The 27,341-nt window shown below is 33.1% G+C and overlaps 1 protein-coding gene across 1 annotated transcript; it reads right to left on the bottom strand.

The window, feature by feature from the left end:
- Positions 1 to 27,341, bottom strand: LOC108915696 (ring canal kelch homolog). The gene is made up of 9 exons (XM_018721804.1): positions 27,108 to 27,341; positions 26,821 to 26,973; positions 26,365 to 26,766; positions 21,676 to 21,772; positions 14,522 to 14,938; positions 12,277 to 12,558; positions 11,721 to 11,835; positions 6,323 to 6,689; positions 1 to 85 (listed from the first exon to the last, which is right to left on the bottom strand). Exons 1-8 carry the CDS (start codon positions 27,146 to 27,148, stop codon positions 6,376 to 6,378), a joined length of 1,821 nt encoding a protein of 606 aa, XP_018577320.1. The 5' UTR covers positions 27,149 to 27,341; the 3' UTR covers positions 1 to 85; positions 6,323 to 6,375.

Genomic DNA, 27,341 nt, shown 5'->3' with positions numbered 1-27,341 from the left:
GTTATCGAAGTGTGAGGATGTCGTCAGGTGTAAGTCGTAGCCAACTGCGCCTTCGGCGTTGCTGTTCTCGTCGCAGTTCACATATCTGAAATAAAATTTTGGTATTTTGATAGTACAAAATGTCATCTTATCTTACTCTTCAATATTAAGATATACATTGTTTCTCACGGGTGTAACATATCGTAACAACCTACTAGGTAGATAATGGTCCTTTAAAACATGTAAACAGACAACATTGGTCTCGACATTGTAAAATGCCCTTAATAAAATTAAACGATTACAATTTGCCAGCAGCCAGCATGTGAAAACCAGTAAAAACTGACTGCTCTAGATGAAAGTGAATTTTTCATCAATGAATTTAAAAACTCATACAATTTTTATACAGATTATCCGTCTGATATCAAATTTGATATTCAGGATAAAATGACATTGTTGCCATGTTGCCACTTTTTCAGATATAACAAGAAATTTCATAATTTTTTTATTAACTCTTAATTTATTCTGACATTAACCTGTTGAACGCCTGTTGCGAGAAGTGCACTCCTCACTGGCTTGATGCCTTTTTGCGCTAGCGTATATACATATAACGAGCATTCAAATAAAAATGTGGTCGAAGTTGGCTCTGACACATTGGACGTAGGGAGTAGCTTATAGCGACCAACTTAACCTCATTTCTCAACGAGCTGTATAGCAGCTGTCAGTTTCAATAACGTTAATGACTATATAACTTTATTTTAAAGAATAATCGTGATAACAATAACAAACAATTAAAGGAGCTGCGGAAAGTGTCCCCCTCCTTGTTATAACAATAAATTAAAGCAGCTGCTGAAAGTGTCCCCCTCCTTGTTCCAAGCACTTTTCACACCTGTTCCTCAAAGAATTAAAGACATTTTCTAAGATGCTCGGGGTATTGTTAATTTCACGAATCTTGTCTATAAGTCGAGCCTGCAGATGGTTTAAATCAGGAATAGGCAGTTCAAAAATAGTGTTTTTAAGGTAAGGCCACAAAAAGAAATCACACGGCGTAATATCACATGACCTCGGTGGAAATTCATGTTCAGCATTGAGACTTATTAGTCGATTTTGGAAAACTTCCCTCAACATATTCATCGTCTCGCCTGCCGTATGTGCCCTTGCGCCATCTTGTTGAAAGTAAAAGTTTGTAATTTCGTTTTCTTCCAGCTGGTTAACAAAAGGAGCGATAATTTCTTCTCTATACCTTTGCGCAGTAAGAGTACCATTAAAAAAAATAGGTCCATAAATCCTCCTTCGATTGAGAGCACACCAAACTCCAATTTTTTGAGCGTGTAGAGGGCCCTCGACAAAAAAGTTATCTGGTTTTTCAGAAGACCACATTCTCATATTCTGTGAGTTTACGTAACCACTTAAATGAAACCAGGCTTCATCAGAAAAAAAGGTGATATTATGAAGTTCACCGTAGTTGTTTAAAAACCATTCACAAAATACAGCCCGTCGCGGAAAATCAACTTCATGAAGTTCTTGCTGACAAGTTAAACGATAGGAGAACAAACGCAAATCTTTTTTTAACACTGTGTGGCAGGTACCGACTGATACTCCCACCATTTGTGATAAAACACGTACAGAAGTTCTTGGCGCATTTTCCATTATTTGTTGGACATTTTCTTTTAATTCTTCAGTCCGCTTTTTAGGTCGGCCGCTTCCTTCTTTTCTTGTTACACTGCCCGTTTCACGAAAAACATTAACACAACGCTGAACTGCACTTTGAAAAATTTTGTACTCAACAACGCCGGGAAATTGATTTTGAAATTCTATGAAACATTCCTCAATAGAATACTTCCATATTCCATCAATCTTGCGTCCATTTCTAAAGTAGGACTCTATGATAAACACTTTTTGTTCTTGAGAAAACACCATTTTAAACGCTTTTTAAAACGAAAATATTCAAATTGATAGCGGCGATATAGCGCTTTGACAGATGACGTTTAAGTTCATTTGCTATACGCTATGCCCTACGTCCAAATTTTCAGAACCAACTTGACCACGTTTTTATTTGAACGCTCATTATATCATATTCAGTTTACAATAGAATTGCGGTTGTCATAAACAGTATACTGTACTTATATTCTAAGAAAATAAAAACAATAAAACAAATATATTAAAATTGTTGCAAATATATATAATTCTGATGTACGCCCAGTTTCACAATCTGTGGTTAACTAGCAGTTAATTCCTTACCAAAGGTTAACCGCAAGTGACGACATCTAGTTAACTTCAATGTCTTGGTTATGTCATGATAAAGATAACCAGAACCTTATGTGTAAGTTAACCTGAAGATTTATAGTTAAAGTTAACCTATATAACCGTTATATTAAAAAAAATAAATCAAAATTGAATTTTAAATATTACGAGGTAAATGCTTACAGTAGTGATGAGGAGGTTAGGAGACCACGAATTTTCAAAGGCCAAATTTTTATAAAGAATATAACCCATAAGATTTTTTCACAAGATTTAGGCTTTCTCCATGTACAGTATAAAATTTATTAGAAGAACTACAGGATATTATTAATCACTGTATGCAAAGGTACACATTCTATATTTCTATATATTTTGAAAATTACAATACCTAATTTTTTTTGCCAATGGTTCTTTTCTAAGAATCTCTGCAGATTTCTGTGGAGATAGTAAAGCCTCAGCGCCTAGAGCTGCAATTAAAGCTTTAGGCGCACACAAGATAAGTTCAAAACTGGTGTGGGATTGTTTACAAATGCTGACTGAACTGGCCACCAATAATACAGTTAGACTGTGTTGGGGCCAGGGCATAAAGGCATTTGTGGGAACAAGAAAGCGGATGAACTTGCTAGGAAGGGATCTGAGACAGAGTTCATTGGCCCGGAGCCCTTCTGTGGCACATTTCCCAGTGTGGCGAGGCGGGCAAATGGACTGAGACAGAACACAGGAAATACTGGACTTCAAGGCCAGGACATAGCCATTCTAAGGAGCTTATGGAGTATCCTTCGAAGGAAAGAGCAAACGATTTACTGAGCTTGAACAAAATCCGGCTCAGGAGAGTGACAGGACTCATAACAGAACACTGTCACTTTAAGAAACATCTACATAAGCTAAAACTTGTAGACAGTCCGATCTGCTGAGGATGTGACTCAGCGGATGAGACTTCTCTGCAAATCCTGGGCACCCACCACATAGAAAAATGACGCTCCTGGGGAGACCTTATTTGGAACCCAAGGAACGGAGAAAAGTGTCAGCAATGAAGCTTTTGGACTTTGTCAAAAGGACAAATCTACTTGCTGAATAGGACTAGTAGTGAGACGCACAATAGGCCTAATTAGGCCGCGGTGCTATGGGACTTATTAGGACCAATCACTAGGAAGAAGCAAGTAGGGTGGTGAGGAAGAGTAAGTTTAGAATAGCAGACTTGCGACCACAATATATAAAAATGTCAGAAGGAGAAGAAATCAACCAAATTCGACAAGCCTGAAAACTTACTTTCTCACACAAATAAGCGATTATCACAAAATATGTTATTTCTTCCCCTTCTACCAAATTTTATCACTTGTACATTGGAATAAATTCCTAATAACACTCGAAAAATCAGCTTAACCCCAGGTTGGCTTACTTGAAGATGTAATGGCTGTTGTGAAAGAGTTGTATTGAAGCAAACTTCTCTTATTTAGCAGCAAATACAGGGTCGGAAAGTCCCCATGGTTCATTGGCCGTTACGTGAGAGCAATAAAGTAAGTCATAGAAATCTGTGCGATAGAGAAAGATGGCTATAATGAAGGCGTCTAATAGTCACCGCCCATTTCGCCCTTCCACAAATAAGAAGTGGATCTTATTTGTGGAAGGGCGAAATGGGCGGTGACTATTAGACGCCTTCATTATGTTGTACAACAAAAGTTTGCGCAAATTGTTTGATCGTATATGGGGCCTATTAGATACGAACGAGCTTCCTCGTACTGTTACTCGGATTCTCAGGCTTACGGCATTATGTTGTTATACGGTCATGATGTTATGGAGGTTGAGGTTAGGAGTTTCAAGGTTATAGAGATTGTATGAAAAGTCCATAAAAAAACTAGTTTTACTATTTATAGTTGAATTATTTGGCACTGAATGAGTGGCACCTGGAATTCATTGGGCTTTTCAAGATATTCATATAAATTAACGATTAAAAAAAAAATCCTAATTTGTAGGGACAAAACAGAAATCAGAATCAAATTCACTGACTGAAAATATCTAAGAATGACATGCTTTATGGCACAGACAATTTATTTTGTGGACCTGTGTAATTATCTAAAAATTAAACATGTTATATCTAAATATTATTACACGAAAAACATATACGGTACCTATTGATATTATTAAATTATATAATCCTTTCACAGAAGTATCTTTTACTCTTCTTCTAACATAAATCTTTGACAAAGACCCACACGTAAATACAAAGCCTTCATAAATGTTTACAAGTCACGTGACCACCGAGTTTAGGCAACCCAACATTGGACGACTGGTACTGGTAATGAAAAACCCCTAAATTTTGGTATCATCAATATTTATGATTCATTTCCAATGAATAGTGACGAACCGTTACGTTTACGTTCGAGATAATGCGATCGCTGATTGGTTGAATAGAATCTTGTTAAAAATCACAGTCGGTGAAACAAATGTTGTGTTTTAATGTAATCTTGATCTTATCGTTGTAATAATTTTTAGTTTTACCGAAATTTAATTGCCAACATGAAGGAAATAAAATTACTATTCCAAACAGAACTACTGGTCATGTGACTTGTAATCATTTATGAAGACTGTATAACCACCTATAAATAGATAGATCTCAGCTTTTTCTGCATCTTGAAGATTACTTTTCTCAAGTGGCCTCTCCATAAACTGAATTAATAAACATTAATGGAACAAAGTTATAAAACACAAAATTTATTTACTATTTATTACTATTTACTAGATATTGGTGATATAATTCAATGCTATTCAGGACATGTAGACTGCAGATTAGTTGTTTCCTGCAATATTATCAATTAAGAATCTTGTCTACAAGATTAGATATCTTTTGGATGTGTGGTACATGTCTGCATATGACCCATTTAAAGTATCATGTTAAGAGCGCTAGCCTGACGCCGGACCATTTAACAGTTGCAAGCAAGAACAGACGAATCTGCAACTAACATATGGTTCCCGGAAAAGAGCCACGGCTGATTGGCGCCAGGGACTAGATACATACTCCCGCGAGCGACTCCACAAATGGACTCTCCAATGAACGCTTGTCCCAACCACATTTCTTTTCACTGCACTTTTCTTTTCAATAAAATAGCTATTTATGATATACGTGTTAAAAGTAAGATTTTATTTTGTGAGTGAAGATGTAACTTCACGAACAAAATAAAATCACTTTTAACACGTATATCATACACTATTTTTTCTACAAAACTGTTAAGAGTGGGCTTTTTAATTGTCATTTTTGATGTTAAAAATTACAATTAAAAAGCCCACTTTTAACAGTTTTGTAGAAAAAATACTTTTTATTTACCATTGAGAGAGAGTTTCATTTTGCTGCACACCCAAAGCAAGCCTTTTACATACTTAAATTTTTGGTATCAAAGTACACTGTTTGGCTTCATTTGACAGGATTGTTAGGAAAACTTTTTGAATTTATTTGCATTATAGCTTAGTACCTTTAAAATCCAGCAAAACTAACAGGAAACTTTTTTGAACAGAACACTATATATGTATGTATGTATGTATGTATGTATGTATGTATGTATGTATGTATGTATGTATGTATGTATGTATGTATGTATCTCGGAGGTGTGATGGAATTGTCTTCCGCCACAGCACTTAGGCCTTATTAGGCCCTTAGAACACTGTATAATCTATTTAGTTATCTTACAATTATGGGAAGATATGTACAGGAATGTGAATTTAGCATAATATATTAGACAAAGATTTAGTTGCCTGAAAAATTGTAGTAATAAGCTTTTCAAATTTATTTTATCCAAATAAGTAAAAAATACAGGGTGGGAATAGGAAAATTTCTATTTATTGAACACTTCCCCAAAATCCTTTAAAACGATAGCTGCAAGAGCAACTGACAAATATACATAAATTTGGAAAGGAAAGCACTGTTTAATTTTTGATACGTTGTTGTGTTATATCCTGTATATTTTTTTATTTATTTAAATATTTAAATCCATTTATGCTAAAATCCTGGACACCCAGTATTTTTTCTATTCAGAATTAAATAAATAAAAATGTGTAAATCTGGATGAATCTGGTTGAACAATGCTAAATAAACCATAGAAAAACAGCTTACCTTCCACCCGACGAACTGTTTGCAGGGACCCCATTGCCAGCGTGAGGCGACCTTCAAATAGGTTTATCTATAATAGCTACCCCTGCATAGCTACGTCCGATGCCCATGCAGCTGGGCAACATTGTCCAACTGTCTGTTTTTGGGTTGTACACTTCCACAGAAGCCAAATTGCAGGATCCATCGTCGCCACCAACAACATACAACAACCCATTCATGGCTACAACGCCCGCGTTCCTCCTGCACAACGCCATGTCACTGACTGGGGTCCATTTGTTTTTAGCTGGATCATATGCTTCCACTGATTTACGAACTAAAGGTCCATCGTGTCCTCCCACAGCATAGAGGATGCCATCTAAGACACCAACTCCTAAAATCGGAATTCAAGTTTAAAGAAAAAGGTAGAAGGTGAAAAATTTGTATGACAAAAAAATGTAAATAGTTCAGTATAAAAATAAAATTGTGATTTTATTGTAAATTAAAAAAAATATTTTCTTTACAATTTACAATATAAGGCAAAGCAAGTAAGGTCACTGCACAGGTCACAGCACAATTAATTGCGAATGGAAACGAGAATTGCAAACAGTTGTATTTTATATTTTTGCAAGACATACAGGGTGTTTTTAAATGAAGTAGGAAAAATGGTACCGGCGAATGTAGTCAAAAATAAGAGGATTGAAGTAAAAATAACTTATATGAAAGTTGCACCCCTGAGGCGATATGCCCTCTAAAGGAGGGGATTGAAATTCACATTTTAATTTTTTTCTTTAACATGAGGAATGCTAGAGACACGGAACTTGTTATGAGCATCCTACTAATAAAGAGACAACTTTTCAATATTTGTTCGATCATTGACGAATTTTATAAAGGAGTGAAACAGTCAATCTTATTGCAATATTTTATTAGAAATTTTTTATATGAAGCAAATTATTTATTTAAAAATATTTATTGGGAAGACTAATTTATTGCGCAACTTCTTTACCTCTTGTAATTTTTCGATAAAACCGAGTTTTCTAGTAAAAAAATTAGATGCGAAAATTTGTAAAAATAAAGTAGGGGGATGTCATAACAAATAAATTGTTATTTATCATATTAATAAATTGACACTTTCTGTCAACCAATAATTAGTACCAATTGATTAATTTATTATCAGAATAATTATGGCAAATAATATATATACCAATGACAAATATGTAGACGTGCTCAAAATGGTTTTTCGAATCTAGAAAAAATAGTAACGCTGCAGTAAGATTATACCACCAAAGATATCCAAACCGACCAATTCCTCATAGACAAACATTGGCCTAGGTGGAAAGAAGGCTTCGCGAAACTGGTAAAATTCAGCCCAATCGTGAGGGTGCCAGAAGAAGGCGTAATGTACGAACTGTTGAAACTGAGGAAGCTATACTGGAACATCTAGAACAAGACTGTGGTACAAGCACAAGACAGGTGTCCAGGCAACTGCAAGTTTCTCACAGTCTTGTGATCATTTATACCCTTTTCAGTTTTCACCATCAACCCGTGCAAGAATTAAATGACCCTGATTTAACTAATCACATGGATTTTTGTCAATATTTCCAGGCATGACTTAAATTTCCTAATGAATATACTTCTCACCGATGAAGCAAATTTTCCTAGAGTAAGTGGAGTAAACCTTCATAATGTTCATTCATGGTCAGAAGAAAATATTCATTAAATATTTGTTACAATATGTCAACATAATTTCAGTTTAAACGTTTGGATGGGAATTGTAGGAAATACTTTAGTAGGTCCTTTTATTTTTCCACACAGGTTTGGAGCGGCCGAGTATCTTAGATTTTTGAATGAAAATCTTCCAATATTACTTGAGGATATACCCCTTGCTACAAGTCAGGTAATGTGGTATATGCACGATGGGGTGCCTGCACATAGTACACTTGCCGTTAGAGAATGGCTAAATTTAAATTACCCGAATCGCTGGATTGGTCGTGGTAGTGATGCCCCTGTTTGTTGGCCTGCACGTTCACCTGAACTTCTATGGATTTCTTTTTGTGGGGACACATAAAAAGTATTGTTTATGTGTATACTCCTGTTGCCTCCTTAGAAGAACTACGCTTAAGAATATTTCCGACAGCAGATGACCTTTGCAATAACCAAGAACCGTTTGTGCAAGTGTGTTATAACTTCAACAGACGTATTGGGTTATGCTTGCAGTAAAATGGAAATTATTTCAAGAATATTCTTTAAATTTAATTTTGCATATCTTATTTTTCATTTGTATTAAATTTTATTTCAGATAAATAAATAATAATTACCTGATCATGTCCCATAGTCATAAGTTATCAAACATTTTTCATTAATTAATAGCAAATTATTCTTAATGTTATTATTAAATTACCAGCTTACTGATAGAAAGTGTCAATTTATTAAAATGATAAATAACAATTTATTTGTTATGACATTCGCCTACTTTATCTTTACAAATTTTCGCAATTACCCCTTCTAATTTTTTTACTAGAAAACTATCGGTTTTATCGAAAAATTACAAGAGGTAAAGAGGTTGCGCAATAAATTAGTCTTCCCAATAAATATTTTTAAATAAATACTTTGCTTCATATAAAAAATTTCTAATACAATATTGCAATGAGGTCGACTGTTTCACTCCTTTATAAAATACGCGAATGATCGAACAAATATTGAAAAGTTGTCTCTTTATTAGTAGGATGCTCATACCAAGTTTCGTGTCACTAGCATTCCTCATGTTAAAGAAAAACATTAAAATGTCCCCTCCATTAAGAGAGTATATCGCCTCAGGGGTGCAACTTTCATACAGGGTGTTGCATCACGAGAGGGACATGGCTTAATGGGAGATAGAGGACATCTAGGGTAACTAGGATCGCCTACAGAAATAACTTCTTGGCCATTCTTTATTGAGATACAGGGTGATTTATGATTTTTGGTCAAAACTGCTTTATGTCATAACTTTGGTAGGGAATGGAATAATGGGTTCATATTTGGTAGGGTTAATGCACTCACGATACTTCATGTATGCATGTATGACAGCAAAAAAATCCAGGTCCGGACTGCAAAAATTGTAAATTTTTTGTGCAAGTCTAGAAAACAACACTCTGTATGTATTTTTTTGAAATTCCCATACGATATTCGGAAAGAGCATAAAAAAGTGATTTTAAAGACATGTTTCTTTTTTTTTACACTTTGGTGGTTATTTAAATAAGCTATTGAATATACGAGACTACGGCTTCTAAAACTAAATTATGTGAAGGACACATGATAAAAATGGTTTTGCAACTAAAATTAGCGAAGGCTTAATTGAGGGTAGATGTTATAAATAAGCATGCATATTTTAAACCTCATTTTCTTTAAATAATATGTATTCCAGGTCCGGACTGCAAAATTTTTAATTTTTTTTTTGTAACTCTAGAAAACATCGCCCCGTATGTATTTTTTTAGTATTCCCATACGATTATCGAAAAGAACATAAAAAAGTAATGTAATCTCAGCGACATGTTTCTTTTTCTTGTTACACTTTGATGATTACTTAAATATACGAGTAAGAAACACATGACATGAGTAAGTAAAAGATACATGATAAAAATAGTAGTTTATTTCTTTTAGTAAATAGTAGTAGTAGTAAATAAAGTTATGACATAAAGCAGTTTTGACCAAAAATCATAAATCACCCTGTATCTCAATAAAGAATGGCCAAGAAGCTATTTCTATAGGCGATCCTAGTTACCCTAGATGTCCTCTATCTCCCATTAAGCCATGTCCCTCTCGTGATGCAACACCCTGTATAAGGTATTTTTACTTCAATCCTCTTATTTTTGGCTCTACATTTACTGGTACCACTTTTGCTATTTCATTTAAAAACACCCTGTAAATGCATAATGAAAATTCCGACATTCAAGAACGAAAACAAAGCAAATACAACAATAGGTTCGCCAAGATGGCAACGACAAAGATATTACTAGATCAATGAAAAATATGTCTCTTTACTCCAGAAAAATCCTCATTAATTGTTAATAGTGGTTTTAAGACTCACATCCCCTGCTGATATTTAACATCTGATGGTTTTTTTCAAGTTGTTAAGCTGTGACCTATGTACCTGGTCGTTGCCAGTTACAAATTTACATTGCAGTTGCTTAGTCTGAGCTAGAAATATTTGACATGCTCATGTTGTTCTCGGACTGGGTGCATACCCGATATCAGAACCTCTTCATTAGCGGCACAAAGTTTTTGCAGTCACCACTGTTGATGACGACAGTGAAGAACGGTGAAACGTTTAGTAGCACTGGGAGCGTGAACAGAGGAGGGGAGGGTTGCAGTACCCATGGACCCACTAATTTTTTTTGAATGTGTCTTTTGAATATATTTTTTTTTAAATAAAGAGGTGTTTTTGATTTAGAGCATGGTTTACGAGATATTGTAACTTTTTTGGATAGGCGTTATCAATTTAGTTGACGGTAGACTTTAATTTTTGGGATTTTATGAAAAATTTATTTTTCACACAACAGTGAACGAAACGAATTGTACAAGGAAAAGAGCACTTTACGCTGAAACCACATATTTTGGTTAGGGGCTTGCTGTACGAGATGTCGCAACTTTTTTAGATATGTTAGATTTAACTCAAATTTAATATCACTGATCATGATGATGATTATTTCCATTTTATTCAGTAAATTGAAATAAATAAGACTCAAATCTTTCATATATCCCCAAAAAATAAAGTCTAATGTCGACTAAATTGATGTCGTATACCCAAAAAAGTTACAATATCTCGTAAACGAGGCCCCAAATCAAAAAAATTGAATAAAACGCCGTTTTATCTAAAAAAAAATATTCGGAAAGCATAGGTGTACTCAAAAAAAAAAAAAATAGGGTCTATGGGTTCTGCAACCCCCTCCCATCCCTTTGCGATATTTTAATCCAAAATTACACAAAAAGTGTACCGACTTAAGATCAAAGTAGGTATTTGCGAAATTTCAAATAAATGTCTCTACAATCATCGGAGTTATCAATAAAAATTATTTTTTAAATTTTAATTTTGATACCCTGTATTTTGAAAACGGGGCTCCGAAATGAAATGTGACATAAGAAAAGTCCCATTATATTGGTCCAAAGAATATGTGGTTAACGGGTTAAGCTACTAATTTGTAACACCCTGTATAACGATTGAGGTAACCATGTTATTTATGAAAAACAATTAAGTATTATTGATGTGGCATGCCTCAACTATTTTTGCAACTTATATTAAACAACATACTTTCATTAATTTACCATTTCCTAAACATGCTTATAGGAACTATGCTAGTATGTGCCATAGAATATGCCAATAAAGTTTGGCCCAGTATTTTAATTACACCCTGTATAGCAAACACATTTCCTTTAGTTTCAATTTTACCTGCACCACTTCTCCTTGAACACATATCTGGCACCGGAGTCCAACTATCAGTTTCAGGAGTATAGCATTCCACAGAACTCAGACATTGTCTAGAGGCTCCGTCATATCCCCCTACCTAAAAAAAAATACATACCTATACTATAGTACATTGTGTAACGAGTGAGGAAAAGTTGCCAATAGCGCCACGCGGGTGCAGTTGACGGAAAGCGCCCAAGTGGCGCTATGGCAACTTTTCCGAACGAGTTGCACATACTATTTTCTATCACAAGTGCGAGTCGTTATGGGACCTATAATGTAGGGGGTTATATCCACAGAAAGTGCAAGATAGTACAACGGCATGATGTTATTTGCATTGTGTTATGAAAATAACATCACACCATTGTACTATCTGGCACTTTCCGTGCACATAACCCCCTACGCTATAGGCCCCATAGCAAGTGCGCGTGATAGAAAAATTATAAAATAGACATCCTTTACTTATTTATTTATACAGAAATTCTATTATTTACATAACGACTTACGATTCACATATTTTTTCATTATTTCGGTTCCTTACCGCATATAACTGTCCATATAAAACACCCACTCCAACGCTACTTCGCCTAGTGGACATTTCAGCAATAAGTTTCCACTTTCCCATCTGAGGTTCATACATTTCTGCAGAATTCAATCCCGTAGATCCATCAAAGCCTCCAACTGCATATATACAATTATTTAACACAGCCACACCCAAAGTAGATCGCCTCGCTTCCATGCTATCAGCACTTGTCCACACATCCAAAGCAGCGTCGTAAACATCAACTGTTTTCACCCTTAAAGATCCATTGAATCCACCTACCTATAAATTTTGATTAATAAGAGATTTCAGTTTTCAAATAACTTCCATAATAATTAGTCCAATTAACGGACCTTTAAGTTGTAATTTTAGTCAATTACCCCTAATTTTTTTTTAAATTATGTAGTTTGAGGTACCTATATACACTAAGCACAGAAATTAAGGGATATTAAAAAAATCACAAATTTTTGGGCGATTTTCAGAGCTGTAACTTGGAGGAAAATGGGCGTAGAGAATCAAAAAAAAAAAAAGAAAATTGAAGCTTCAATTGTCTAGTTTTCAGATTTGCAGTTTAAAATTTTTTAGCGTCTGCAGTTTTTTAGTAATCATAAGGAAATCAACGAAAAAAAAAGTTTGAAAATGTTTGCTTTTTTTAAAAAGGCCTATGGACTTAAAAATTTTTTTTTTTATAATTTCGTCATAAACCTCTTTTAGATAATTTAATTTTCTTTGGTTTGAGCGGTTCCGGAGCCTAGTACTATTATTTGTCGTTGAGATATCGTCGATCAAAGCAAAAAAATTATTTTTGACTTTGGCAATTAATTACTTGGAAAAAATGGTCATACGTATCCAAGCACGGTTTTGAAAACTGCAAAGTATTTTCTACAAGTCGTAATTATGGGTTTTAGATAAGAAAAATGTTTTCAAAATGAAAATGGTTAGAAAAAGGTAAAAAATTGCATAATTAGGCATATTTGAATAACTTGGCATAACTTTGCCAAAAATGAATAAACTAAGGATATCGACTGTAACTTTTCTACCTCAAAGTGTCCTAAAGAAACCCTGATAATTTTAAAAAGCTGCAAGTTTTTTTTCCTAGTGCCCGGAATGTTTAAATTTGTCGTTTTGCTGAAAATCACAGTAAAAGTAATTTTTCACTTCTTATTTATTTTTTTAAGTTAAAAATATTATTTTAGCAATAATCCATATTTTCTTCATCAAAAAACGTTCATGATTCTAAAAAAAAAAAATTTTCAAAAATTATTTTCCAAGCTTCCCAAACGTCAAAAAAAATTTTGTTGATTTGACGTTGCAGATCACAATTTAATATCGGTCATTGCCGCCTCTGTTCCTGATCACCAATTCTAAGCGATCTCGCATATTAATTTACCGCCGGATGTCTCGTTACATAATTCCTTGCCAAGTTTGTAAAAGAGTCTGGGTCAATTGATGGTGATTTTGTAATTGCGGATAATCTCGTTGTCATCGACGCCCGAGCATGTCCTAAACATGTCCAATGGGATTCAAGTCGGGACTCATAGGTGGGTGGTTGAGAGTTACCACATTGTTGGCATGAAGAAACTTTCTCGTACGTTTTGCCCTATGAAGATGAGCATTATCCTGCATGAGAATGAAACGATTGCTCATGCTTGTACGCATGGGCAGGACGTGTGGTTCAAGGATTTTGGTGATGTATCTTTCGGCAATGGGGAATGATTACCAACTGAATTCTGATATTAATGGATACGCCTGTCCCAAAATTTTGTGATTTTTTTAATATCCCTAAATTTTTGTGGCTAGTGTATTAACAATAAGTGACAGTAATTTTTTCAACCCTTGGCCAGGGGTGAAAAAAATAAAATAATGTACCCAAAAGGGGTAAGAGCTAGAAAAATAAGTTTCCTATAAAAGTTGTAGAGCATAAAATTTGACATAAAAATGATGTATTGATTATTATTTCTTCTACTATTAAAATTAAGTCTAAATTCTGTCCGAGTCAGAAACGTAAACTTATTTGCGTTGGTCCGTAGATATGTAAGTTTAAATAATTTTATTTTGATCCCAAGAATCAATTCATGCACATGAGAAAGTAAAATGCCAATATTAAAAATTTTATACTATTAGTAATAAACTTGTGTTAAACCACTGCTACTACTAGTTTTAAAGCAATTAATTTCGATTTCCTCATCTGTGCCACGATTATTTTTACATCCATTCAAATCAAATGACAGAATAAAGTACTTACCGCATAAACTTTCCCACCCAAAACCGCTAAACCGGCTCTACACCGCCTCGTTGGCATTTCCGCAACTTGGAACCACCTTTCCTCTTTAAAGTCGTAACTCTCAACACTTCTTATGGCTTTAGGAGCTTGCCCTCCAACAACCAATAGAACTTTGGGTAAACCTACTGGTTGTCTGGGCTTTGTGCGGGGTGTCCTGAAGGCGGTTTTCGTATCTCCCTTTAGTAAGTGATATTTTAAAGCTTCTATAAGATAGTCTTTACACTGTATGTCAGCCTTTAAGAGAGGCTCTTCTTCCACCCTCTGTACGAGATAGTCTTGGGACATTAGAGGCAGGCGAACGTGTTCCATGAGAGACGCCAAATGCTTGTGTCGGTTCTCCAAGTCATGTTGCACCCATGCAATAACACATTCAAATACCTAAAGTAAAATATTTTTTTAAAACAGTAAACTCAAGACGATAACTATTATAAATTATTACAAAGGGTATTTCAAAAACATCTGCCGTCGCCTTGGAGACATTTTTAACTAAAAATAAGACAAAAAATTCACAAATTTGAGAATTCAGAAACATATAACTTCACTAATCAGACACATTTACTAGTGACGACTTTTCTTGTTGGAGTCTTAATTACAAAGCACCAATTTTATCATTTGAAATTGCAGTAGATATTTTTCATATTTAATCTTTTAAAATATGTACATATTTTTGAAGAATTTTTTAATTTTGTGTCCACTAATGTACTTTACTTAAAAAAATATGTGGAATTAAACTTAATGACCTCCCGAATGGCACTGGGATGTTGCGGGTTTGATGTATGAAAGTTCAACGAGATATTCAAAAATAAAAGTAAATTAAGGATATCACATTCTTTCAGTTAGGCCAGTTTTTCAAATTGCTCCTGTAATTGTGCGTGGAAAAAATATTTGTCAAGGACATTTAGAATTTTTGAAGGAAACTGACTACATTACTTTTCTAAATTTATTTGAACTCCTAGTAAAATATCGACATGTTGATTTGTTGTTTGTTTTTAATTGAATTAGTGGTTATGCAAATTGTTTGCAATTATTTTCATGATTATTATTTGATATTAGGCCGAGAACAAACAGAAGTAGGCTTTAGTTTTATACATGACCCAGCTAACTAATTATGGATATCACAATCCACTTTGTCGTTTACAATGCGAATACAATAGTTGTCCCTCTGATATCTTTTGCAAATCTCTTAGTTTATTTGAAAAATCTATATCTAAAAAAAGGCTTGGGGCTAATACAGTGTAACACACAACTACATACATCAACATGTTTTAGTAATTGTCTTATGCTATTATCGTGAAATGTAATTTAATGATGTAATTTCACTAATAAATTATCCCTATTGTTAATTTTATTGAAATTAGTTCATGTCGTACACGATTCACAACTGTATCTATTAGATGTTTTTTTTTTTGCAAAAAACGCCTCCAACTTCTATGAACATGTTTCATTTTTGATGTATTAATTTTTTAAATTATTCTTAGTCTCTATATCTCTTATTTAAAGAAAATTTATTTTGTAAAAGTATACATCTTAGCAATAAAGGTGTAAGTAACTGTTTAAAGGATGGCATTGAAGTTAAAAAAACCATATACAGGGTGGGCACACGAAAATTACTCCCTCTCCTTTAATCATTGAGACATGAAAAAAGTGCAAGAATAAAAGTTTAGGCAACTTAATAAATTCTATAACACCTATATTTCTAAAAGAAATATAGTTGTTATAGTATATATATATATATATATTGAAGTTAAGAGATGAAAATCGGTATTTTGTAATGACTTTTTTGTAATTTATTAAATTTGTATAATTTTTGGGTAAAAGCCAANTATATACTATTTAGTATATATATATAGTAAAATACAGGCCTAATATATGTTTTTTTTTTTAGATGGAACACCTTATATATTTTTACATATTTGGACAGAAAGTTTTTATCAGATTACTGTGATATAAGGTTTCATAAATAATATGTTAGATAAAGCCTTGTTTGCCTAGCAACTGATAATATTTTTCTTATATATTATGGTTCTTATATATTTTTTTATAGTATGTTAAAAAATTAGAGAATTCCATTTAATAAGTGTATGTTAGGTTTGTATTTCATTAATACGTTTATTTGTTTCTGAGACAGATATCAAAGAATTTTTGATATCTTGCTTATATTATCTTTTTATTGTTACACTCTTTCATATCTCAACATAAGGGATAATAGGGGTCACAATTTTCACTTTTAGATTTGAAGTAGATTTTTTATAATAGACTTAAAGTGGTTTTAATCTGAAAATTATTTATGGATTATTTAAATTATATAAAAAAGAAAAAAAAAACTATCTCAGAAATGAAGAACGGAGCCATGTTATAATAATTTTTGTTTTATTTTTGGAGGAAGAATCTTCTCACCCAACATTTGTTTTCTGAAACATCCTGAATTAACAATCATTCCATGCCAGTTTCATTTAAATTCTTTTGTCATGTTCTAAACATTAAAAATTTAATTTATTTTTGTCATTGAAACAACTACCAACTTATACACGTACATCAATAACATCTTATTTATAAGGTATATTAATTATATTTTCTTTGTTATAAATTGCGAGTACTTTTATATATCAAAACGTTAAAAATTCCCGGTTTCCCTATACTACAGATTCTAGATAAATCCTCAATTTAGCCAATACTCTGTGTACATGGAATTGCCATAGATTCTTGGATATAGATAAAACAACTTATCTAAACTTACTTCTGTCCAAAGTTGATTTGTTTAGTTGCTAAAGGGCATAAAAGTTGGAAGTTTTTTTCAAAAAATCCTTACTATGCTAATATGCTTTGCTAATACCTGTGTATGAATGTAACTTTTTGACATAGTAAACAAAGTAATTACATAACATAATTTTTTTGTTTTAATTAATAGTTTTCGTATTTTTATTTTATTACTTAATAAATTTTCGATTCAACTCCGATTTAACTCTCGTGAAAAATTATTATTACTCGATAATAGAAATAATAATGTGGAATTCAGATATTTGTAATCATTCCATAAACAAAATTATCACAGACTCGGCAGACAGATTTTTCTCAGCACTTTACCTATTCTGTAAAGTGTAATTATCAAATTTGAATTTCTGTTATTATTCTTATCCGAGGAGCATTAAATGAGATGAGAATCTACTGTTCAGTATGTAAATAATCTCACGAGTGTGAATATTTTTTTATAGACTGAATGTTGCGTTACTGAAAATGGTGATCAGTTCCAATAATTTTTGGAATAGAACATTCGGTTACAAGATTCTCAACTCCTCAAAGCATTATTTCATTTTTATTATCAGCTAGGAATAGGATTTTTCATGGCAAATCGATTTATATTGAAAATACAATGGTGATGACTAATAATTATGCGGAAATGATTAGAAATACAAATATTTTGTAGACAGAAGAAACATGGAATAATGCCTTATCTCTGTGATAAAACTGGGAGCTGAAAAGTGAACTAAAATCGAACTGATAAGAACTGAAGTTGTGGGATTGTCTGCAAAATAAATATGAGCATATTTGCTTAAGAGTAGAAGCTTTTTTCCATTTTTGCAAATCTAACTATTCAAGATATTATGTCAAAACGTAACAACTATACAGAAGTTCTTGTACACCATATATCATATAAAGCATTTAAGTTATTTGGAAACAATAATTTATTTTTTTTATTTTTTTAACTTTGACGTCATATGTTCTAAACCAGCGGTCTTCAAACTTTTACAACTTGCGGAACCCGGCCAACATTTCGATTTTTTTTGAGGAACCACATCTAAAAAAATTTTCAAAACATTTTTTATTGATTATATACCTATTTATAAATATTACATTATCAAAATAAATATTCCACTAATTAAAAATTAAACTAAGACTTTTTGAAGTAAATATTTATCGGATAATAAATAAAAAAGAGTAAATGTAATCAATGACTGGAATGCGCTTTTTGACAGAATCACAGAACCCCTAGAAAGATTGTGGGGAACCCAGGGTTCCGCGGAACACAATTTGAATACCGCTGGCCTAAACCTAGCAACTTTGGCTAGAAGTAGGCTCAGTTAAATCAGCTTATTTTGACCATAAGTCCCAAGAATCTGCGATATTATAGATGGAACATTTGAATCCTTCTTACTTGTTTTTTTAACAATTTTTAAAACAAGTTTACATCAAATCATTTAAATAAAAAAGTATTTAAAAAACAGATGTATAAATATTTTTGAAAAAAATGTAGTGCCCTCAATCATATCTAGTACAAATTAACATAAAAATCTATCTTGACAAATATTTTACGTTCTGTTAATGTTAGTATAAAATTGTATCAAATTTGCCTGTAATATCAGTCACTTCTCAGTGACCTATAATTAGTTGTAAAAAATTTAACCATCACACTATTTATATTTCGTTCAAACTAATACCTTACCCAGGTTTTATTTAGTATTTTTGCAGTTTTTCTTGTTCTAATTCTTCTTTTAAAGCTTCTTATTCTAAAGCTAAAATAAATAGTTATTGAGAAAAACGGATTTTAATTTTATATTACTCTTTTATCAGTTACAAACAGTCCAATATTTGACGGTATCCTATCTGATTAAACTTTTTTGCTAAATTTGTATATAAATTAGATATTTTTTATGATTTAGAGCAAACAGAAAAGATTTCTTTCTGCAGTTTTTTAAGAAGCATTTTGGTATTGAGGAAAATTTGATTCAATGAGTTATTTTGGGAAGCTGTGGGGTTACATTTTTTACAACTAATTATAACTCACCCTGTATAGATATTTTTATTTCTTCAGTAAATATAAAGATAAAAAGATAAATGTTTATAAATAGAAGACAGATATGAAAAATTGGATAAGCACAAATTCGAACCAAATGCTAGTGTTAACTTTGAGCAGGAATATTAACTAGATAAAATATTAAACGGTCCAATGTTCTTCCTGATAAAGTCTACTTTTAGAAATTTTTTAAAATATTATAAAACCTACCTAATCTCAATACATATTACCAGTTCGCATGGTTTCAAAATGAAATAAGGAAGAAAACATATACAGGGTGTACATTTTAAACAAACCATCCAAAAATCTTGAAAACAACATGTTCTGAGAAAAAATGTTTCAGACAAAACTTGTAGGGGTCAAACAACAGTGACCTTGAGTTTGACCTTCAGGTTGATTTTCAAGGTCAAATCGAAGTACGCTTCAGTTTCTTTAATGGGAATCCATATGTTTTATTATGGATTCGTATTCCTCGTAAGAAAATACATAAATTTTGTTTAGTACATTTTTTTTTAAAGTGCCTCTCTCTCTTGCTAATGGACGTGACACTACAGTTAAGCAGCCGAATCCGAATCAGACAACCTGATAACGGCCAAATTTGACACCACAGATAGGTTGCCTGACCAGTGATCGCATAGCCTAACACCACAGTTGAGTGTTTTACCCAATAACCATATCAAATAATGCTATGGTTGTGACGCCAAGGCCTGATAGCCCGCGTGCTGTCAGCGCGATTGGTCATCACTTTTTTGTAGGGGGGAACAAATTACTGGGCCAATGCGACCGTGTGTCTCGTCTCCACGGCGTCCTCAAGGCGCTGAGATGAGAAAGCTCAAGTAGTTGGTTAGTCAATGTTTTCCCTTGACTGAATGGACATTCACCCCTTGCCTTCAATGGTTGAATTGGTCAGATAAATTAACTCCAGGATCTAGGATTCAAGAGAGCACTTTCAAAAAAAAATGTTCGAAACAAAACTTACGTATTTTCTTACAAGTAATACGAATCCATAACAAAAAATATAGATTCCCATGAAAAAACTGAAGCGTTCTTCGATTTGACCTTGAAAATCAACCTGAATGTCAAACTTAAGGTCACTGTTGTTTGACCCCTGCTATTACCTACAACTTTTGCCTGAAATATTTTTTCTCATAATGGGTTGTTTTGGAGATTTTTGGATGGTTTGTTTAAAATGGGAAACCCGGTATACTAAAATTAAATTTGGAAGGCTTGCAGGGTAATTGGGAAAATAATACAGGGTGTTACAATATTCCACTGACAAAATTGTAATATATAAGTGAATCTGACAGTATGAACAAAGTTATAAACATGGAACTGCAAAGATTTCTTAAAAAGATTCCACTTTAAGATTCAAGATGAAAAAGTTTATAATTTGTTTTAGACTTTTCCCAGTAGTAGATTGTTACTATGGTCCTACTTTGGTAGTCAGCAAGAAATCCATATTACTACAGTTTCACTTAAAGCTAATCGACAAACTACATACTACATTTTGAAGAAACCCATCCAAACAAATAAAAATACTAAACTTGAAGTATACAGACATTTTGATCAAAAAAAAAAAATTTATAATGTAGATTAATTTGAACTGTAATTTGTATATCCCGGCCATCCACCAAAGTTTTGAATTAACAGGATTTAAATGGATTATAAAAAAAACGAGAAAAATAATAAATGAAAAAACTAAACTTTTCTCTTATTTATGGCCACAGAAATCATCTGTAGAATTTTTTCGGTATACCTATTCAGTAAAAAAGAACATACAGTTGGGTAAAAATTTGACAAAAAAAATAATACACCTCAAATTGAGAATTTCTAAATTACTATTATATTTTGCTGAAAGGTTTATTAGATTTTTTTTAACTTCACAGGTCTTTGATTTATAAATGATGTGATGATGTTGCATAATGAAATTTGTGGGATCTAAAAAGTAGGATATCTAAAACACTTGATGACATGTAAATTGTAAAAAACTCTGAAAACACTGACTGAAAAGTAAACATTGCCAATTATCAACAAATCTTGATATATCCTTACATTTTCTGTATTTGTAATTCTGGTACAAATTAATTTTAATATTCATGATAATGAAACAATGTGATTATTTTAATTATTTTTATTCTAATACATTAACTGATTTAAAATCTTCACTATCTATTGACTGCGGAAAATTCATACTAGCAAACATATTTCCAAATATACACACACAACCAAACGGCATGCAAAAAAATGTACAAAATAAAATTTTCTAGTTTTCAATGGTAATTATATAATAGAAAAAAAAGAAACACCAAAGCTATACACTTACTTTTTCTTCTGAAGGTACAGTTAATCTATCACTACAAATTAATTTTGATACTTGTTGATGAGAAAGGGTCAAAAACTCCTCACATTCCACTACTTCCCTGAAAAATTAATACATAATTTTTAATCATGGAATATAAAATTATTTTCAATATATAAAATTTGAATATTAATGCACAATGTTATTAACTAAAGAAAATGTGAACAGGGGAAACAAAACTCTCTACCTTAAATTAATTTAAATATAGGAGGGTAGTTAAGGTCGGTTTTCAGTCTATTTTAATTTTTGACTTAAATTTAAATATCATTTCTTTATTATCTGATATTCAATTGATTCCACCGCAAACGGAACCTCCTCTCAAGTCGCACAAAATAATAAGCATAATCCAGAAAACGTACTACTTAATCTTTTCTGTATTTAAAAAGTGTTTAGTCCCCCTCCAAAAGTAATTTTTTTCAAAAAAGTTCATCTGGATTACCCCCACTATTTCCTTTCTCCCACCACACCTAACTGCCCACCCTCTTATATCTTATAACTAGATTTTATAAACAAGTTATACATATAAAGGAACTACAAGCATTCTTTATTTTTATCACAAAAAAAATGATTTATACCCAATTTAAATGCAGAAAAATTTAAGCAATACCGTTTCTGGATTATGATTATCTAACACTTAAAAGGGGTAAAAAAGTTATGTGCGAGTGGGGGAAGGTAGAATCAATCGAATATTGATAGCAGATGATAAAGAAATGATTTTTTTTAAATTTAAGTCCAAAATTGAAGTATGTAGTTCGAAAACCGGCCTTAGCTACCTCTCCCTTTTACTGTGCAATATACTCTGCAGCATGCGATATAAAATTTTAATTCAATATAAATTTTTCAGTAACGTTCAGTGAGTGATTACTTATCAATTTTTTTATTTCATCCAGTGTCATGCTGAAAAACATTTTTGTTCCATCTTGTTATTTAATTGTTACCAGTAATTTAATTTAATTTTCCCTTTGATATTATTGATACTCTATTTCTACTTATTCCTTTTCTTATAAATCCCAATTGCAAAAGTAAAATTTAGATAATTTGTGTCCTGTTTTTATTGATCACAAAAATTCTTTGCTCCATAAAATGGCATATGACTCAATGATCAGTGAGCGGTGAGTTAGCGATCAGTGAGTGCTCAGTGCGCTGAGTGTGACCACCTGGTACATTACATGTATAATTTATATTACCGACAAATCTATTAAGTAAGACCCAATTAAGATATTGGATGAAAAGTAGTATGAAATATAATCTTATTTATTTATTAATTTTCTTTGATAACTGTCAAGTTTAACTTCCAATATGACTTTAAGATCATAACTTTAACTATGTACATTTCCTTGTGACAAGAATATTTTCCCTTGAAGACCTTATTCTTAAGGTATAGAGCAGCGGTCGGCAACTGGCAGACCGCGGTCCAGATCCGGACCGCGGAAGGTAAAAAATTGGACCGCCAAAAATTTTTTGAAAGTATAATTACTCAAATTATTTAAAACATATTTTTTTGTAGATAACAATACGTTTGAGTGACATCCTTATCATTTTTCAATGGTTCATCTTCATCTTCTAGTGGTTGGTCCTTTAAAAGTCCCATAGCACTGCGGCCTAATTAAGCCTATTGTGCGTCCTATTCAGCAAGTAGATTTGTCCTTTTTACAAAGTCCAAAAGCTTCCTTGCTAACACTTCCCTCAGTTCCTTGGGTTCCAAATAGGGTCTCCCAAGGAGCACCATTCTGTTGCGTGCAAATCCCGGGCACTTGCTCAGGATATGCAGAGAAGTTTCATCCGCTGATTCACATCCTCGGCAGACCGGACTGTCTACAAGCTTTAGCTTGTGTAGATGTTTCCTAAAGTGACAGTGTCCCGTTATGAGTCCTGTCACTCTCCTGAGCCGGATTCTATTCAAGCTCAGTAGCTCATTCGCTCTTCCCTTCGAAGGATACTCCATAAGCTCCTTAGAATGGCTATGTCCTGGCCTTGAAGTCCAGTATTTCCTATGTTCTGTCTCTGTCCATTTGCCCAGAGCCCGCCTGACCACACTGGGAGATGTGCCACAGAAGGGCTCCGGGCCAATGAACACTGTCTCGGATCCCTTCCTAGCAAGTTCATCCGCTTTCTCATTTCCACAAATGCCTTTGTGCCCTGGCACCCAACACAGTCTGACTGTATTGTTGGTGGCCAGTTCAGTCAGCATTTGTAAACAGTCCCACACCAGTTTTGAACTTACCTTGTGTGCGGCTAAAGCTTTAATTGCAGCTTGACTATCAGAGAATATATATATGAGTTTACGTCTATAACCTCTACGTACATTCTCTGCCAGACACGCCATTATCGCGAAGATTTCTGCTTGGAATACAGTAGGGAACTCCCCCAGACTGTAGCTTGCACTCCATCTGGGTCTGAGTCCATATATTCCTGCACCCGTCCCTCTGGTCATTTTGGAGCCATCTGTAAACCATACTAGGCTCCACCTTTCCAGGGTATTAAACCTTTCCTCCCACTTGCTTTGATCCTCTATTCGAGTCTCAAATGGCTTGTGGAAGTGAAACCTTGGGACCATCTTGTCGGATACCATCCCAAGAGTTGGTTCTGACATAGATGTGTCTATGATCCTGGAGTGGGAATTACCCCTCCAGTGATTGTTATTCCTGAGTCGATATGCTGCTAGCCGCGTTTCTCTTTCCACCACTATATGCAGCGGTGGCAGATTTAGCATGACTTCTAGTGCAGCTGTCGGGGTCGATGCCATCGCCCCCGTTATACCTAAACAGGCCAATCTCTGAATTCTATTCAGTTTTTCCCTCGCTGTGGTCTGTTGTGTTTTCTGCCACCATACCACAGCGCCGTAAAGAATCCTGGGTCTTACTATCGACGTATACAACCAGTGTGACATCTTTGGTTTCAGTTTCCAGGTTTTCCCAATAAGGCGACGACATACACACAATGTCTGCTTCGCCTTACTCACCACTTTTTCCAAGTGCGCATTCCAGGTAAGCTTATTATCCAGTATCACTCCTAGATATTTTACTTCCCTGGAAAGTGTAATGCCCCTCTCCCCTATTATAGGTTCAGAGAGTCCAGTTAAATTTCTTCTCCTGGTGAAGGGTACTACGACCGTTTTGTCAGGGTTTACTGACAGTGCCTGCCCCTTACACCAGTCATCTATCCATTTCAAAGCCTCTTTCATGAGTTCTGAAACGATAATATTATGTTTCCCGACTATGAGAACGACCAAGTCGTCCGCATAGCCTTGTGTATAGAATCCTTTTCGATTAAGGCCCTCCAGTGCGCCGTCCACCACTGGTTTTTCAATGGTAAGTAGATTAGTTAAGAAAACTGGCTTAAAACCGCAAATATAATTTCTTCTATTGATTTTTTAATACAAATATGCCTATCTATTGTATTTCATATTATTTTGGTAATGCAACTTACAATAAAAAATTAATAAGCAATACGAGTTTTTTTTCTGGACCTCGTTAAAAATTTTCAAAAGTATCCGGACTCCACCTAAAATTACTTGCCGACCCCTGGTATAGAGTATAGTCTCGAGTATATAGTGTCAAAGTTATAAAATTAAATTTGCATTTTAAAAATTATAAATTCTTTATTTAGTTGCCATTATTTTGCAGAAAATGTAACAAAAATACCTCATTAGCTACACTACTGGTTTGAGTTGAAACTTAATTTTTTCACCCTGAATTAATCGTTGTATTGTGCACACAAAATTTTTTTCAAATACATATCCATTTATTATAGAAAATAGTTAGATATATTTTTTTAATTTTAAGACCCTGTATCTCAAACATTTCTTAATTTCTGACAGGTTGTTGTATTATCCCATATACTATATATTTTTTCTATTTTTTAACGTCACACTGTTTTAAACAGCGGATATAAAATCTACTGTAATAACATTACTTTTGTTCTGAAAGCTAATATGTATTTATTATTATGTAAGCCTTAAGCCTTGACATTAACAACAAGGTTATTTTATAACAAAATAAGTTTTTTTTACCGAAATTCAACTAAAAAAAGTAATCAAACAGTAAGCAGGCATTTATTGGTATGCCTTTTCTTAAATTAATAATTTCTACAGACATACTATTTTCAGCATTAAATATTAAAGAATTTCTACATTTCATGGGATTTTAGTTAAAAATGTACAATTTTAAAGCAGATAATAGGTGTCTAAATCTGTATTGTTTGTGTAAATATAATTACTTATACTGAAATGCACATCTGATCAAAAATTTAAACAAAACCGATACAAAAATGTAAACATCAGAGATAATATTTTTATCACCTTCTATAACATCTTAACTAAATTTACTACAGAATATATTTTAAGTACAATTTTATAAAAATTAACTTTTTGTTTCAAATGTACTGAGCAAAATATTCTTTCCTAATCGTAAAATAAATGGCAAAATACTGTACCGAATATTCTAATATGGTTATTATCTATGTAAATTAGCCTTAACATAATAAATTTTCGTCTTTCTAGTTCATATTTATATGTGGAAATACTGGTTAACGTAAAAACATATTTTATTTCTGAATAAAATCATTTTTTAAACTTAAATTTTGGAGTATCATTTTTAATTTTTTGTTGATTCAGCTAAGTTTTAAATTAAGTTTAAATAAAGAAAAACTTACGGGAAATGCAGTTCTATGTAGGACTCCGCGTGTGAAAGTAGCTCCAAGCATCCATGTAAATCTGCAAAGGCACGGATTCCTAAACAGTTAGTAGGGTGCAATTGTGCCTGTAGAAAATCACAGCAAGCATCTCTGACATCAGTGAGTTGCAAAAGGTTAGCAGCTGGTAATAAAACTTGTACATTGTCCTCGGTAACGTGAACTTCAGATGTGTAAACATATTCAACAAGTAACAATAAAGCTTGATGATCTACTTCTTTTAGAACTATACGATCTTGCCGACTTTCTTCAAAACTTGAAAACATGGCATAAAAATAAGGCGAACATGCAGCTAATACCATTTTATGGGCTGGAATTTCCACTGTATCTGCTACTAGAGTAACATCACAAAGCAGCTTTTGCCTGAAAAATGATAAAATCGAGAACTTGTCCATTGAGATTAAAACTTAAACTTACTTTCGCATGACATTCATAATATCGAAAGCTTTTTGGGTGTGAAAATGATTTCTATATGGAGGGCGTTCCTTGCTGTGAGGGTGGTTTTGCGAAATGTGTTTTTGAGAACTTTCATCTAAAGAATTTTGACTGGCACATCGCAGAAGTAAACAACTAAAACATAAATATTTACTATTTTAGTAGCATCACAATAATGAAAAGCACCTATAAACTGTGAAGGTAGAACAAAGCTTCATATTTTTGAATTAGTAATAAACAAAAAATAAATCTTTTCCAATTCTTCTTACCTTCCTTGTCTTTCCATTACACCTTCTTGAACCTGGTCCATTTTTGTGGGATTTATTTAATTTTACTCAATTTAGGAAACTTCCTTTAAAAACATTTGTGAATTGTTTTAATATTTAAAGAAAAATAAATAAATTTCATAAATGCGTTACACCGAAAAAATCATGACCACAACAAAAAACAAACATTACAAATCACAATCACTTCTCACTTCCAAGATTGAAGAATGACCTAAG

Source organism: Anoplophora glabripennis, unplaced genomic scaffold (genome assembly GCF_000390285.2).
Source record: "Anoplophora glabripennis isolate ALB-LARVAE unplaced genomic scaffold, Agla_2.0 scaffold1567, whole genome shotgun sequence".
NCBI classification, from domain to species: Eukaryota; Metazoa; Arthropoda; class Insecta; order Coleoptera; family Cerambycidae; genus Anoplophora; species Anoplophora glabripennis.
The sequence above is the reverse complement of the archived record's forward strand: the minus strand, read 5'-3'. Positions and strand labels throughout refer to the sequence as shown.

Bases quoted from the DNA above. Each gene is read 5' to 3' on its own strand.
- LOC108915696 (XM_018721804.1), bottom strand. From the start codon at position 27,148: ATGGACCAGGTTCAAGAAGGTGTAATGGAAAGACAAGGAAG. The intron at 14,939-21,675 runs GTAAGTGTATAG...ATTTTACTTTAG, and splicing joins CTGTACCTTCAGAAGAAAAA to GTATTTGAATGTGTTATTGC. The intron at 12,559-14,521 runs GTAAGTACTTTA...CAAAATTTATAG, and splicing joins TGGGTGGGAAAGTTTATGCG to GTAGGTGGATTCAATGGATC.